The 17984-nt window shown below is 35.1% G+C and overlaps 1 protein-coding gene across 1 annotated transcript; it reads left to right on the plus strand.

The window, feature by feature from the left end:
• Positions 1–6644: 6644 nt before the first annotated feature.
• Positions 6645–7466, plus strand: LOC117281844 (uncharacterized). The gene is made up of 2 exons (XM_070189607.1): positions 6645–6774; positions 6856–7466. The coding sequence occupies exons 1-2, from the start codon at positions 6645–6647 to the stop codon at positions 7464–7466; spliced, it is 741 nt and encodes a 246-aa protein (XP_070045708.1).
• The last annotated feature ends 10518 nt before the right edge of the window (positions 7467–17984 follow it).

Raw genomic sequence — 17984 nt, forward strand, 5'->3', positions numbered from 1 at the left:
TGATGAATTCAACGAATTTTGCAAGAATGAAGGAATTGCTCAACATCGTACTGTGAGAATGACACCTCAGCAAAATGGTGTGGCAGAAAGGATGAATAGAACTCTTTTGGAAATGGCTCGTTGCATGAATTCAAATGCTGGGTTAACAAATGCCTTTTGGGCAGAATCTATCTCTACAACTTGTTATATTGTCAACCGAGCTCCTTCTGCACCTTTGAATTTTAAGACTCTACAGGAAATGTGGTCAGGTACTCCTGCTAATTATTCTTATTTAAAGATATTTGGTTGCCCTGCATACATGCATTTAAATGATGAAAAATTAGAGCCAATGACTAAAAAGTGTATTTTCCTTGGGTATGCATTTGGGGTCAAAGGGTACCGACTATGGTATCCTAATCCCACGTCACTAAAAATTATAATTAGCAGAGATGTAACCTTTGATGAATCCTCTATGTTACATTCTAGAAAAGAGTTTTCTAGTTCTTGTAATACAGATAAAGGAAAGAGTACACAGAAGCAAGTGGAGGTTGAGATTTGCATTCTTTATGAGCCAAACTCATCAACTCTGGAGTAAAATATAGTGAAACTCCTGAAGTTGAGCTAGAAGCTGAAATTCCTGAAGTTGAGACTCCTGAAGTTGAATCAAAAGAAGATGAGTATTCTATTGCCAAACATAGACCAAGAAGAGAAGGTAAACAACCATTAAGGTTTGGAGACTATGTTGCATTTGCTTTTTCAGTTGCATAGGAAACTAAAAAAATTGGGGAACCATCAAAATATTCAGAAGCAGTTTTTGGTGCTGACTCAGCCAAATGGCTGATTGCAATGAATGAAGAAATTAAGTCTCTCCACAAGAATGATACTTAGTCTCTTGTGAAGCCTCCATCAGGAAAAAGAATTGTTGGTTGCAAATGTGTCTTCAAAAAAAAAGATGGCATTGCAGGGGTTGAAGATACGAGGTATAAGGCACGATTAGTTACAAATGGCTATAGTTAGGTACAAGGAGTTGATTTTAATGATATTTTCTCACATGTTGTTAAACATAGCTCTATTCGTGTCTTGCTTGCCTTCATTGCCATGTATGATTTGGAATTAGAACAACTTGATGTTATGACAACTTTCTTGCATGGTGAACTTGAGGAACAAATATACATGCATCAACCCGAAAGATTTGAAATTGAAGGAAAATAAGAACATGTTTTCTTGGTGAAGAAATCCTTGTACGAATTAAAGCAGTCTCCAAGACAATGGTATAAAAGGCTTGATTCCTTTATGTTGGGTCATGGTTATTCGAGGAGCATGCATGATAGTTGTGTTTACTTCCAGAAGTTAAACGGCGGTTCATTTGTGTACCTATTATTATATGTTGATGACATGCTCATTGCTGCTAAGGATTTAATAGAAATTCACAATTTGAAAAGTTAGTTGAAAAGTAAATTTGAGATGAAAGATTTAGGAGCAACTAAGAAAATCCTTGGCATGGAGATCAAAAGAGATCGAAAATCCTACATGCTATTTCTGACCCAGAAGAAGTACTTGGAGAAAGTCTTGGAGAGGTTTGGCATGAAAGATGCTAAACCAGTTAGTACCCCTCTTGCTGCTCATTTTAAGTTATCAGTTGCTCAGTCCCCGCAGTCAAAGGAAGAAGAGAGGTACATGGCACGTATTCCTTATTCTAGTACAGTCAACAGTATTATGTATGCAATGGTTTGTACACGTCCAGACATTTCACAAGCAGTGAGTGTGGTAAGCCAGTATATGGCTTGCCCTGGTAAAGCACATAGGCCTGCTGTGAAATGGATTCTCAGATACTTGCGAGGTACTTCAAACACATGTTTGGAGTTTGGGAGAAATACTAACACTTTGGTTGGTTTTGTAGACTCAGATTATGCAGGTGATCTTGACAAAAGAAAATCACTAACAGGCTATGTATTTTGCATCGATGGTTGCACTATTAGTTGGAAAGCTACATTACAACATGTAGTAGCTTTATCTACTATCGAAGCAGAATATATGGCAGTGACCGAGACGATCAAAGAAGCTTTATGGTTGAAGGGTATATTTGCGGAACTCAGTTTATACCAAAGTGGTATTACCATTTTCTATGATAGTCAAAGTGCCATTCACTTGACTAAAGATTAAATGTATCATGATAGGACGAAGCACATTGATATAAAGTATCATTTCATCCGAGAAACAATTCCTGAAGGAAAAGTCTCTGTTCAGAAGATCAGCACTAGAGACAATCCTGCTGACTTGTTCACAAAACCTCTTCCAGTGTCCAAGTTCAAGCTTTGCTTGAACTTGATTGGCATTTATGAAGAATGATTTTGCCCATTGGAGTTTTTGCGGAGAAGGTGGAGCACATTTACTATATATAAATCGAAATTAGGCCAATGTGAAGATTTGTAATATGTCCATTAATTTGGCTTCTTCTCAAGTGGGGGCAAAGTTTTATGACATAATATCCACTATAACAAAATTTGTGGATCGTGACATTTGCCATGACATAATATCCACTATTAGGCCAATAATTTCTTGCTATAAATAGAGAAACTTCTCCTCATTTGTAAACACACCGATTCAAGAGCTTTTCACTCTTGTCTTTCTTTCTCCTCCTTTATTTCATTATAGAGTATTTATAAGAGAGTGAGTATTGGGAAACACTTGTGTGAACTCTTTCTTTGGAGTGATCTTGTGAGGTTATTCTCTTGGGGTATTTGGGACTAATTAGAGTATTTACTCTAATTTTGTACTCTCTTTTATACTCTTGTTAGTATAGTGAAATTTCTCCTCTCCGCTTGTGGACGTAGGTCACCTTGACCGAATCACGTTAATTTGTGTCTTCTTTATCTTCTTTAATTGCCATTATTGTTAACTTGCATTGTCTTTATTATTGCCATTATAACATTGTTTTGCTTAATTTCGCACTACCCGTTTTACCTATCCTAACAATCGGGTTATTAAATCTAAAGACCAAACCAAACCAATAAAAGTCGGGTTTTTAAATCTCGTTTTTCTCGGGTTTTTGGATTGTTTCGATTTTTTTTCATAAAGTCTTCATAGCACACAACATAGAATTTGTAAATATTTCTTTAATCCTAGTAAGACAGAACTATATAAGGCGTTTTTAATAAAATAACATAAATATGAGATGATTCATGGGATTGTACTAAAATATTCAACAATAAAGATGAGAAAATCGCATAAAATAAATATTATTAATAAGCCATAATGAAAACAAACATAATTTAAAATTACTAATAAGTTGCTAAAATAAGTACGACTAATAAGTACTATTATTTACATGACTAAACACTAAAAGAAAAATAAGTTATGCATTTGATCTAAATCATAGAAAAACTAAAAAATTGATATCCAACACTATTTTCATTCATAGTACAATTGAATTGAATGTCTTTTATTATCATTAATATTGATTTGATTTTGGTTTAGGATTTATTTGAGTTACTAACATTTATGAACTATAAAACTTATTGGAGCATCCAAAAATTATAAGTCTAAGCTTGAAATAATACGTTAAAAGATAAAATTATGAAAAAGTTTAAGAAATATTTATAAACTACAATACAATAAATATTTTCATGTATTAAATATATTTAAAACTCCTATATATATAGTGTCGGGTTGGTTTGGTTTCGATTTGACTTTTTTAAATTAAAACCAAACCAAACCAAATATCGCCGGGTTTTATTTTCCAACACCAAATCAATTAAACCAAACCATAGTCGGATTTTTTTTCTCGGTTTGACTCGGATTATCGGGTTGGTGCGGTTTGTCGGTTTGCAAACTCGGTTGTAATTGTATATTTATTTGAAATCGCTATATAGGAACCATAAACTTTTAAATTTTGAATTCGCATATGTGTGAATGTTATATAATTGAACAATTTTAAATTAAAAATACGTACATTTATACACACAACTAAAAATAATAGATGTAGTGGTACTCACATATCTGCTGACGTAAAATCCGTAGATCTGTCTCTGCTTTCTTCTAATTACTCTTATTTCCTTACTTTTTATATATATATATATGTCGTGAAACCAAACAAGCTGAAAAAAGGAAAATGGTATATTTCTATTTCCTTATATCTTGTAGCTATTCTTTTTGTAACTCATGGTATACATGTTTACTTGATAATAAAATGTAGATTAGTTACCCCCATTAATTTTGAGAACAAATTAAAAGAAAAAACAAAGAAAATTTTAGATGCTTATACTAATTAGTTCTTTCATCAGTACATTAATTTGTAGACTGGACTGCTTACGCATGCAAAGGTAAGTGCTTCTGTCACCATTACAAGCCTATATACTACTACTCACATGGATTAAGATAATCTAAGTAATTATTTGTTGCTAAATGGATATTTTAGAGAAACTAAGATCGTTTAACGAAAGCTTATGATTGTCAAATTGGATTATGCAAGAAAACATTGATCTATCGTTTTCTTGGAACTAAACATATATAATGTATCCAAGACAAAGGTTAGATAGATGTCTAATCACTTTTTGATGAGAATGTGATTATTAGTATCTTTCGTTCCGAATAAATAAAGCATATCTTGAGAATAGGCTCACTTAGTCTTTCTTATCAATAGTCTTTTGCATTTCTCATGATGGTAACCTTTCTTAATCATGCTTTTTCTTGCACGTTGTCTTGTTTATATGTTGGCTTAATTATAGTTAATAAAAAGCTTGATATACTAGTATATGATTTTTAAAATTTTCAGACTTTATAACTTTTCACTAGAGCTAGCATTTATTGACAAGAGCTTTTAATATTGGCTTTGGCGGTGGGCGTCAAAGGGGGTTTCATCACAAATAATGCCTAGTAAAGTTGTTTGGTTCAAAACTAAGTTATTTTAGATTATAATTGAAATCAAAATTTTTCCTTTAATTAGTAGTATTAGTGAAAGTCTTATCACGCACATAATATGAGTTTGAATCTCACCTTCTCCTTATCCCTATTTCTCTTCAATTCCCTGAGATTTTAATGAAAAAGAAACTATATACAGTATATTCAAGTTCTAAGAGACAAAGAAGAGATGTCAATTCTCTATTTTTAGAAACTATTAATGGTAGCACGTGACTTTGAAGTGTATGTGGCATAAAAATTCTATTGTATTTCCTTTCCAGAAACAGTATTATATTGGAAATAAGTCTTTACGTAAATTTTGAGAGAATATTTTTGAAAAATATAGATTTGTGAAATCAATCATCCGAAAATTTTGGTGTCCGTAAAACATTCCGGTTTGATTTATATAAATAATATCTATTTCACCAAAATGCATTTTTTTTTGTTATTTGGGAAATATTATTGAAGAAATTTTCTAAACCAAACGGGCACGTATCGTCGTTGGCACAATTTCAAGGAAAAGAAGAAGTAGGCATACTTTTAACTTTAATATATTCCTGCAACTTCTTTTATAAAGCATGTACATTTTTGGCTTTATAATTGTCTTCTCATTTTAATTCTTTAAGTTACTCAATCTTTGGAAAATGTGTAATTTTTTCTTTTGTCCTTGAAAATTATATTTCACGAGAACATATATATGTAGAATCCTTGCCAAGGCATAACAGATTGGACCATTTAATACTTTGGGCCCGTGAATAGAGAGTACTTCTAAAAGTAACGAGTGGATCTGTAGACCATCTGTGTTTAGGCCCATTAATCGGATCAATCAATTTCAGAAAAACAGTATAGTACAAAATTTGCCTTGGCTGAAATTGGTTAGGCTAAGGTTTATAAGCTGCACAAGGCAATACCTAGTACATTCTAGGGATGAATCCTAGCTTTCTAAATTCAAGAAAATGTGACAAAGAATCTGGTATGTATCTCAAAAGTAATGCCTTTCGTCTATTGTACATCAACGTGTTTTTTCAACCTTTGTTAAAAGTTGAAGGAACAATAAATTCTGTGTTGGTCTGTTGGACAGTGCAAAGTGATGATATCACTACCAAGCTATAAAATAAAATAGATTTCCTAGAAGTCACAACCAAGATCATCACAGTTTTCAATTATAAAGGAAAATTATTCTTTATTCTATTTTTTTTCTTTTTCTTCTTCATATAAGATTTTGAGGGGACCAATGAGAACGTGGAAGAAGAAAAAAATGGGAGAGACTATTTGGTGGCATTTAACGTACAATAAAATAATTCAGCCTAGGAACGTAATTATTTGGCTAAACTGTAAGAGTTTAGGGACTCGTACATATATTTTGTATTAAGAATAATGTAGAGAAAGATATAACTTAGCTAGTGTAGAAAGGACAATAAAGTAAATTTCTAATGTTAGTTAGTCAGTTATTAACGATTAATCCAAGCTGTTAGAGTTAGTTAATTAGAGAAACTCTAATTATATATATATATATAGCTCCCCTATATATAGAAGCAAGTTAAGGGAATATACAATTTCTCTCTCTTAACATATTTCTCTTCTTCTCTCTATCTTTCTGTTCTCTTCCTCTTCTTCTTCAACCGGGTAAGCACCCATTAATTAGTTCATGGTATCAGAGCAGTCAAGCTAAACCACTGAGCTTGAAATTCGATTCTTCATTTTCGCAATTGTTCAAAGCTTAAATCAATTGTTCAGTCTTTTTCGAATTCTTGAAAGAATTTGCTATGGCGATTGACGAACAACCTGTTCCAACTGGGAATCAGACTGCAAATTTCAGCCAAGGAGTTCTGCCTACGCTTGCTCCAGGCATCGACTACAATCACCCCTTATTTTTGAGTCCATCAGATCTAAGTGGTATACAAATTATCTCCTTTCAATTAACTGGCATTGAAAACTATTCTCTTTAGTTTTGATCCATGAGAATGGCGTTGTTAGGAAGAAACAAATTGGGGTTGGTTGATGGAACTTGTTCCAAAGAAAATTTCCCAGAAAGTATGTGGAATCATTGGGAAAGGGTAAACGCAATTGTACTTTCTTGGTTAATAAATTATGTTAGTAGTGGCTTATTTGGTGGTATAATGTATGCCTCAAGTGCTCGGGTTGTCTGGAATGATTTGCATGAAAGGTTTGATAAAATAGATGGTTCAAGATCTTACAATCTACATAAAGAAATTACCACTCTTAATCAAGGAACTGCATCTGTTTCTGCATATTTTTTAAAACTTAAAGATTTGTGGGAAGAATTTGAAGCCTTGGTTCCTGCTCCTGGGTGTGATTGCCCAAGGTCAAGAGATTTCGTGGTTCATTTGCAGAAATTAAAATTGTTTCAATTCTTGATGGGCTTAAATGATTCCTACAGCCAAGCTAGAAGCCAAATTTTGTTGATGAGTCCTATGCCAACAGTTAATCAAGCATATGCTATGGTAATCAGTGATGAAAGTCAGAAATCAGTTGCAGCCAATGCTGGTTTACTAGGAGCTAATCCCACTTCTGTATCTGGACAGTATGATGTGGCAATGTACAACAAGACTGGAGAAAATTTTTAGAAGTCTAGGAAGAATTTCAATCTATTTTGTGAGTTTTACAAAATGAAAGGTCACTGTAAAGAAAATTGCTACAAGATTGTAGGTTATCCTCCAGAATATAGACCAAGAAAGAAGAGTACAAATACTCATGGTGCATACAATGTGTTATCTGGAATAAGTATGCAAAATAATCAGCTGCCAAGAGGGAATTAGACTGAGAACAACTTACATAATTCCCAATTGACAAGTAGTACAGTAAGTGCTACTAACTCACATAATATTGGGCAAGTGAACAATACTTCTTGGCTGGGTAACTGCACATTCACTAAAGAACAATATGATCATATTGTGCAACTTCTAAGTAAAGATAATTCAGCTTCTCCTGCAGCAACTCCATTAGCCAAAGCAGCAGGTATACCCTGTGCTTTACTAGCTTCAGATAGTTTACAAGAGTGGATAATAGACACAGGGGCCACAAACTATATGGTAGATGATCTAGAGTTATTGAATAAGGCTTCCTTAGTTCAAACAAGCCAGCCAAAGAAAGTACATCTACCTAATGGAGAAGCTACTCAAGTCACACATATTAGAACTAGTACTTTATCAGATCAAAATATAATAACTAATGTATTTTATATTCCTCAGTTCAAATATAATCTTCTATCAGTTTCTAAAGTAACCAAGGAACTGAAATGTTCAGTTATTTTCTTCTCTGATTTTTGTGTGTTTCATGAACTCTTCAGTTGGAGGGTGAAAGCGATTGGTAGAGAAGACAATGGTCTCTACATTCTCATCAGACAAACAATACCAGGAAGTGATGCAATTAGTTTAGCCACAAAGGAGACAGAAGCAAATAAAGAGATTAGCTCAAGTGATATAGATCTTTAACATAAGAGGCTTGGTCATGTGTCTACAACTGTACTCAAGAGGTTACTACCAGTCAAGACACATGATAGATCTGCTAGAATAGACCTATGTAGTATATGCCCTTGTGCAAAGCAAACAAGATAACCTTTCCCTATCAGTAGTATTAGAACAACTACTAGCTTTGAATTAGTTCATATGGATTTGTGGGGACCTTACAAAATACCTACTATGGATGGTAACATATTTTTCTTAACTATAGTTGATGATTTCACTAGAATGACATGGATATTTCTGCTGAAAATGAAGTCTGATGTATGTGTGGTTATACAACAATTCTTTGCTTTTGTGAAAAAACAATTTGAGACAATAGTGAAAACAGTTCGAACAGATAATGGGACATAATTTGTTAATTCAATTTGTGGAAATTTGTTTAACAATCTAGGAGTAATTAATAAGAAGACATGTCCATATACTGCTCAGCAAAATGGAGTAGCTGAGAGAAAACATAGAAACATCCTAGAACTAACTAGAGCTATAAGATTCCAAGCTGAAATGCCTATTAAATTTTGGGGATATCATGTACTTGTTGCTGTTTATCTTATCAACCGACTGCCTAGCTCTGTTATTGACAACAAGATTCCATATGAAAGATTGTATAATAGAAAACCAGCATGACAACATCTTAAGGTTATAGACTATTTATGTTATTCAAAGATAATTCAACAACATGACAAACTAATGCCTAGATCAAGACCATCTGTACATATGAGATATGCTGCAGCTCAAAAAGGATACTTATTATATGACTTAATAGATAGAGTATTCTTTGTAAGCAGAGATGTTCAGTTCAGGAAAGAAATATTTTCATTTAAGAACAAGCAAGACAACAACCAGTCTTTATTTGTTCATCCCAAGATAGAAGACATCTTATTCCACACCAGAGATTCAAGCACATATACTACAAGTACTGAAATCACATGCATACAACTCAACAGGAAGTTCTTACAACACCAGAATTCACACAAGATCTCACATAGCATACGAAACCTCTTCCCGCAGAAGGCTTACACCAAACTACTCAATAGATATCAACCATACAACCACTAATAGTTCAAGTACCACATGCTATTCCAATTAGTCTTCCAGATCAATCAGATATCAGAAAGTCAGGTAGAGGAAATAAACCACCTATATGGATGAAAGACTTTGTTTCATTGAATGTTCATCAAGATGAACCTTATGCCATATAAAAGTTCTTTACCTATGAAAATTTAACTTCTAATTATCAAGCTTATTTGACAGCTGCTTCAAATATTTTTGAACCAACCTTCTACTCAGAAGCTGTGAAAGATCCTAAGTGGGTGGATGCAATGAAGACTGAGATTGAAGCTTTACAAAATAACCACACATGAGACATAGTAACATTTCTTAAGGGTAAGACTCCAATATAGTGCAAATGGATTTATAAGAAGTACAAGGCATCGGGTGAAGTAGAAAGATTCAAAGCCAGGTAGTGGCCAAAGGATTCAGTCAAAAGGAGGGAATAGACTATCAAGAAATCTTCTCTCCAGTCATAAAGATGAAGACTGTAAGGACTGTACTGGATCTAGCTGCTACAAGACACTGGCATTTCCATCAAATGGATGTATATAATGCCTTTTTACAAGGAGATTTACTTGATGAAATCTACATGACTCTGCCACAAAGATTCACAAGTCAGGGGGAGAACAAAGTGTCTAGACTTGTTAAATTCTTTTATGGCTTAAAACAAGCTCCACGACAATGGAATGCTAAGCTAACAGAAGCATTACTAAGCTCTCAATTTTAGTAAAGTCAATATGACCACTCTCTATTCTTTAAGAAAACTGCAGAAGGCATTACAATGGTATTAATCTATGTAGATGATATGCTTATTACTGGTGATTGTCTGAGGTTAATAGAGGAAACAAAAGCAAATCTGCAACAAGCCTTCAAAATAAAAGACATAGGAGAATTGAAATATTTTTTAGGCATAGAGTTTGCTAGATCAAAACAAGGAATACTTATGCATCAGAGGAAATATGCCTTGGAACTTATTTCTGAAACAGGTCTCGCTGCTGCTAAACTAGCAATTACACCACTGGATGTCAATATGAAACTCACAACAACAGAATATGATGAACATCTCAGAAGAACTAAGCCTACTACACTGTTAGATGAAGAACTGGCAGATTCAACTCCTTATCAAAGACTGATAGGTAAACTTCTATACTTAACAATGACAAGGCAAGACATTTCATTTAGTGTACAAACACTAAGTTAGTTTCTATAAAAACCAAAGAAAACTCGCATGGAAGCAACTCTAAGGATTGTGAAGTACATCAAGAGAAGTCCTGGACAAGGAATACTACTCTCCAGTAAATTCAACAACACAATTTCAGCATATTGTGATGCAGATTAGGCTGCTTGCCCACACTCAAGAAAATCTATCTTAGCCTATCTAATCAAATTTGGAGACTCTTTAATATCATGGAAATCAAAAAAGCAAACCACAGTTTCAAGAAGCTCAACCGAAGCTGAGTATAGAAGCCTTGCAACAACTGTGGCAGAACTTATCTGGCTAGTGGGATTTCTAAAAGAAGTGGGAGCTGATATCAAACTACCTGTGGAAGTATTCAGTGATAGCAAAGCTGTAATGCAAATTGCAGCAAATCCTGTTTATCATAAAAGGACAAAACATATCGAGATCGACTGTCACTTCATTAGATAAAAAGTCATGCAAGGGCTAGTCAAAACAACATACATCTCTACTAAAGAACAACCTGCAGATATTTTGACTAAGGGTCTCAACAAAATTCAGCACGAATATCTTTCCTCCAAGCTAGGTGTTCTCAATGTGTTTTCAGTACCTAGCTTGAGGGGGAGTGTAGAGAAAGATATAACATAGCTAGTGTAGAAATGACAGTAAAGTAAATTTCTAATGTTAGTTAGTCAGTTATTAACGGCTAATCCAAGTTGTTAGAGTTAATTAATTAGAGAAACTCTAATTTTATATATATATATATATATATATATATATATATATATATATATATATATATATATATATATATAGCTCACCTTTGTACAGAAGCAAGTTAAGAGAATATACAATTTCTCTCTCTTAACACATTTCTCCTCTTCTCTCTATCTTTCTGTTCTCTTCCTGTTCTTTTTCAACCGGGTAAGCACCCATTAATTAGTTCAAATAATTGTATGTTGCTCGCTATCGTTAAAATATTGATCCAAATTTAAAATGATCTGCTAAGGTTTAAAGTTATATGAGTCTATAAGTCACCTCTAAAGTTATATGTGTATATACCCGGATAGGCTAAATTAGAATTACATAAATATGTGCAACTATAAATGGGTTATGGTCCCTAATCAGATGTAAGGTTTTCTTTTCTGATATCCCGTCGTTGGAAGCCACCCACGTCTTGTTTTGGAAGACCGATAACTGCAAGACTGAAGAATCTCCGCAGTGATCATGTATTCAGGTACACTACCGCATCTAATTTTTATATTATTGATGATTTGACATGATAAGTCTTGGGTAAAAAATGAAGGATTTCATCTTTAATGTAATTTGGTTCTAACAATTGGTATCAAAACCTATATCATGTTAAATTATTGAGATTATTTATAATGCATAATTAACAAACAATTAGAAAATAAAGTGCCTGATTAAGGCGCCGTCGTTGTGGCAGATGGTTCATGCCACAAGATTTGTTGTGTCCCACTTTAAGGATTATTTTGGTTAAACTTTATTCATCTTTGGTTTTGTGCCTATGCGGCAAATACAGATTTGGATAAAAGGATCTTTCATCCTTTAAATTGGGCTATTAGAAAATCACTTAAGTTGTTTAAAAGGAAAATAAAGAAAAACTTTACTGGCGACGTTGCTTTTGCAATATGACATTCGCAAGGATTGAGCGTGATAATTAAATCTTTTTGGCAATAAATGTGTACAATGAAACAATATGATGCATTAGGTCTACAGAAGTGGAGGTTTAATCTCCATGTGCTTTAGATTATTTTTTGTTTAATAAAAAAAAAGGAATAGAATTTCTTATTTACACCATTATTAGCATTCTTGATTTTAAGTAGGGAGATTTTATCTCCTTTGTAATCTATTGCCAAGAAAGTTTAGCTCGTTCAATGACCTTTTATTTTGTTTGGTGAATTGATATTCAGATTCTTCGTTTTTCTTAAGTACTGGCAGTACTTTAGGTTTGTTAATTTAGTTTTGGGCCCACCATAATTTATTTGACTTGAAAATTTATATATTTTCATATGGAGAATTTAAATTTGAATATAAGTATAGTTGTATATATTTTGAGATAAATAAATTTGAAGTTCGATGTTGCCAAAGTGACCTCTCTTGTGGAGATTTATTTATTTTGAAATATAAAAAGTTGTGTACATGTAACCTATTAAATATTATTGTGGTAATAAATACGTGATGATTATTTGGTTTTACGTGTGAATAATAAATCGGTCCAAAGGAAGATTTCTTATTCGGCATGTTCTTTTATTATCAGTGTTTGATTACTACACCAAGATACCACTCACAAGTTAATATTTTGTCCAAAAATAAAAGAATTAATGGAGTGACCGGTACCTTGAGATGGGTTTACCTTTATTCAAATTTATCTTCATTTTGGTTTTAATTATATGTGAGCTTATTTTGTTATTTATTGTTCTATGATTCAGCTGAAATTACTCCTGCAAATATTACTGCCAACATCAATTCATCAATTCATATATTGAATGACACTAATTTCAATTCATGGCAAGAGAATCTCAATATAGTTCTCGGAGTCATGGATCTCGACCTAGCGTTAAGGGTTGAATCTCCACCACCTCTTATAGATAAGAGTACCTCTAATGACAAGAGGGAGATGGAAAGGTGGGAGAGATCAAATCGCATGTGTATGATGATCATGAAGAAAGTTATTCCAGAAACATTCAGGGGCGCTATGTCCGACAAGGTTATGACGACTAAAGAATTTATGGCTGTCACGACCCAATTTTCCCTCTGTTGGGTATCGTGATGGCACCTAGTCTTAGGGACTAGGTAAGCCTAACATTTACTAAATAACAACAATAATTAAATAACATCTAATAATTTTTAAAATAGAAATCTCTATAAAATTTACAATTCCCAAAATCGGTAGTACAAGTCATAAGCTCTACAGAGTTTGTTATAATTTTCTAAATACAACTGTTTGAAATAAAGTAAACAGTGTGAATACAAATCAGAAGGTGACTCCGAAACCTGCCAACGCAATAGCAGGTTTACCTTGAGTCACCACATCAACAGTCCGCATAGCTAGCTAATGATCAACTGACTTCGAAATACTTGGATTTGCACAAAAATGTACAGAAGTGTAGTATGAGTACACCATGGTGGTACCCAACAAATATCAAGACTAACCTCGGTGGAGTAGTGACGAAGAACAGTCAAGACACCTACTGGACTAAATAACCTAAACAAAGTATAAGTATAGAAATAACAAAATATAATATCTACATAAAGACTATGCGATATGACTAACAATACAATAATTGCAATAGGAAAGGACAACAACAAGTATCAGCGGAATACCATAATAATGACACAGAAGGGTGAACGTAAACACCACCTAAATCCAAAATCATAGATACAACAAGGACAATTAATAACTCAGCAACAACGACCACTTTCACATCAGGTTTTAGTCAACAAACTCTACGAGGTACCGAACCACGGACAAATCACAACTCACGGGTTCCAATACCTGAACCTTAACACTTGGCATCTTGTGCCCTCATTACACTTCATAACCGCACTGACGACTCACGTTCCAAATAGAGCCATTCTCACATAAAAGGCAACAATATCAAGAAAACTTCTTAACCGATAAGAGTGCTCAACTACGTGTATGCTTGTGCAAGTGTACTAACATAGTTCATGCCAGCTAGTAAGTACAAGGAAAGAAATGGACAGCACGTAAAATGTTTTCACACAACTTTTCACAAAATAAAGCTCACACAAATAAGTGTACCACTACCCAAGTATCAATAACAAGAATGCCCCCAGGCCATCACAAGTCATCACAAATCAATCCTTGACATAACCCACCTTGTCTCTCCATGTGTGCAATCGTAAAATAAATGCCCGTCTTGTCTCGCCACACGTGCATAATAATGTTCCCACCTTGTCTCGCCACATGCGCAACCCATATATATATATCGCGCCTTGTCACACCGCATGTGCAAATATAAATAGTAACAATAGCACGACAGAAACCTCGTACAATCCCATAACAAAGAGATGTCAACAAAGGGCACTCCCGAGATACCATCTCGTAGTCCCAAAAGTAAATGCTCAACAGGGGATCTCCTGAGGTAGCGCCTCGTAGTCCCAAAAGTAAATATACAAGACAGGGGGATCTCCCGAGGTACCGCCTCATAGTCCCAAAGTAAATATGCAAGAACAACAAGTACAACATCAACAATAACAATAGTACAAGGGTACGATAAATAAGTCAACTCAGAAATTCCAGAACTCAAAGAAACGTAGGTACTAATTCACAAGGAGTAGTCACAATAGAGAATGCTAGTCATAATAAGAACAACTCAACAAAGAAAGAAATAATATATAACAACGGCCCACAATGTACAGTTCAACAATAAGGGAGCTAACACAAGTCGCATGATTCCAAATAAGGACAAGTCAATTAAGATATAGGATATCTAAACTTCTTTTAAGGTCGGGCAATTACGAAAGAGACACAACAAATTCAATCAAGGATAAGCTGCAGAAAGATAGTCATAGTCTCAATTAAGGATGAACAATTACAGAAGAGATAATTATAACTTCAAATAAAGACAAGCATTTAGGGGAAAGATATCATGACAATAGAAGAGATAACAATTTCAGTTAAGGTACAAATGAATCAAGTAAACAACAAGAGTGGATCATGAAGCAATTAATTAAAATAAAAATAGGTAGAAGTGAAACTAGTAATTAAGAAACGTAATTATAACGAGAACAACTTCATATTCAGTGAATACAAGGACCTAAGAACCCTAAAGGCCAATTTTTCACAAATAAGTCCGAGCATGTACTCGTCACCTCACGTACACAGACTACAATTAGCAGAGAAGACTCAAATCCTAAGGGGTAGTTCCCCCACACGAAGTTAGGCAAGATACTTACCTCGAAGAAGACAGACCGATACTCTAAAATGAACTTCTCGGGTCAAACGGCCTCCGGGCGGCTCAAATCTAACCAAAATAACTTCAAAGCACAAATAAAACTCATAAGAAACTATTCCGGATTATAAAGCCTCAATCTTTATCAAAATCTAAAAATCGACCCAAAAGTAGACCCCCGGGCCCGCATCTCGAAACCCGACAAATTTTACAAACCCCGAACACCCATTCCGATACGAGTTCAACCATACTAAAATTATCAATTTCCAATACCAATTCGTCCCTCAAATCATGATTTTTCATTTTTAAAATTTTCTTCACAAACCACCATTTACCTCAACTCAAAATACAAATTACATGATAAAAATACAGACAAAATCATGAAATATAATAAATTTTAGGTGAAGAACACTTACCCAATCGATTTGATTGAAAACCCCACAAAGAAGCTCCCAAAACCGAAGTCTGAGACTCAAAATGTGAAGAAAATGGCCAAACCTCCGACTTAAATGATTCTGCCAGAATTTTCGCATCTGCGGTCAAGAAGGCGCATCTGCGCTCTCGCATTAGCGAGAAATCGTTGGCATCTGCGAACTCAGCTAGCCAGACCTGGACCGCATCTGCGAGCAATGGGCCACAACTGCGCGCCCGCTCCTGCGGATAAATGTTCGCTTCTGTGGACTCCCCTCCAGCTCACTCTCCGCATCTGCATCTCTATCTTCTCACTTGCGACCATCCCACCTACGCCCAAGTTCCACAGGTGCGATTACACCAGAACTCATACCTCTTCAAAACCACGAAAACTATCCGAAACTCGTTCGAAACACACTTCGGGCCTCCGGGACACCGTCCAAGCATATAACCAAGTTCCATAATCTAACACAGACTCACTCGAGGTCTAAAATCACATCAAACAACGACGAAATTACAAATCGCACCATGAATCGAGCTTATGAACTTTCAAATCTTCCAACTTCTAAAACCTCCGCCAAAACCTATCAAATCAACCTGGAATGACATCAAATTTCGCAGGCAAGTCATATTCAACATTATGGACCTACTCCAACTTCAGAAATCAGAATTCGACCCCGATATCAAAATGTCCACTTCCGGTCAAAATCTCCAAAAATTCGATTTTTGCCATTTCAGGCCTAAATCAGCTACATACCTCAAATCACCGTCCGGAGATGCTCCTAAGTCCAAAATCACCCAACGGAGCTAACTGAACCGACGAAACTCCATTCTGGAGTCGTCTTTACATAGTTCCAACTACGAAAAAAAATCCTAAGGTAAGGCTTCGTTTTTAGGGACTAAGTGTCCTAAATTACTCCGAATCATCCGGTAATTGAATTCAACCATGCACGCAAGTCAATACACATAATACGAAGCTGCTCAGGGCCTTATGCCGCAGAACATGACTTAAATTCTCAAAACGATCGGTCGGGTCATTACAATGGCTGAAATTGAAAAAGTATTTGTCAAGAGTGAAAAGGATGGGATTGGTACACTCTTGACAAGTCTAATTTTAATGAGGTATCAAGGCAAAGGTAACATCAGGGAGTACATCATGCAAATATCTTATCTTGCTTCTAAGTTGAAAGCACTTAAAGTTGGTTTTCTCTGAGGACTTGGTAGTGCATTTGGTGTTGATATCCCTTTTATCACAGTTTAGTCAGTTTAAGGTGAGTTATAATTGCCAGAAAGAGACTTGGTCTCTAAATGAGCTCATCTTACACTATGTTCAAGAAGAGAATAGACTGAAGCGGGAAAAGATAGAATTCACTTTTACCCCAAGCTTTTTACTTGGGGTCTAATTTGAGACCCCAAGTAAGTCCGTATTATGTTTCTCGTCTTGTTGGTATATTCGGATGGGGTCCCGAGTACCCCGAGTGTGATTCGGATCAAAAATCGCTTAAGCAAAATATGGAATTTTGTTGTTTCTGGTGCCTTCACTTTTGTGAAGCCTTGGCCGCAGAAGCAGCTCTGCATAAGCGAGAAATCCCTCGCAAAAGAGGCCTGGGAAAGCTGGGCAAAAAGCCGCAGGTGCGGAAACATGAACGCACCCGCGCATCCGTAGAAGCGGACTTTGCGATTGCTGAATCGGAAGGCAGCGCAGATGCGCATTTTCCTCCGCAGATGCGAGGCTTCGCCTGGCCAACACTTCTTTGCAGAAGCGGCATTTTCAGTTGCAAAAGCGAAGACACAGATGCGACAATTTCGTCGCAGAAGCGGAAAATTGGCAGAAACATAAGAATCGAAAATCAGGCATTTCGCCATTTTTGTTTGAGTTTTAAAACCTCGGTTTCTGGGCGATTTGAAGGAGTTTTTCACGACTTCGGACTGGGTAAGTGTTCTTTATCATATATTGATGATATTTCATAAATCCATATCTATATTCATCATTTATTTCGGATTTAGATGGAAGAAATTAGAATTTTTGTAAGACTTTCCAAA

This window comes from Nicotiana tomentosiformis, chromosome 11, assembly GCF_000390325.3.
Source record: "Nicotiana tomentosiformis chromosome 11, ASM39032v3, whole genome shotgun sequence".
Classification (NCBI taxonomy): Eukaryota; Viridiplantae; Streptophyta; class Magnoliopsida; order Solanales; family Solanaceae; genus Nicotiana; species Nicotiana tomentosiformis.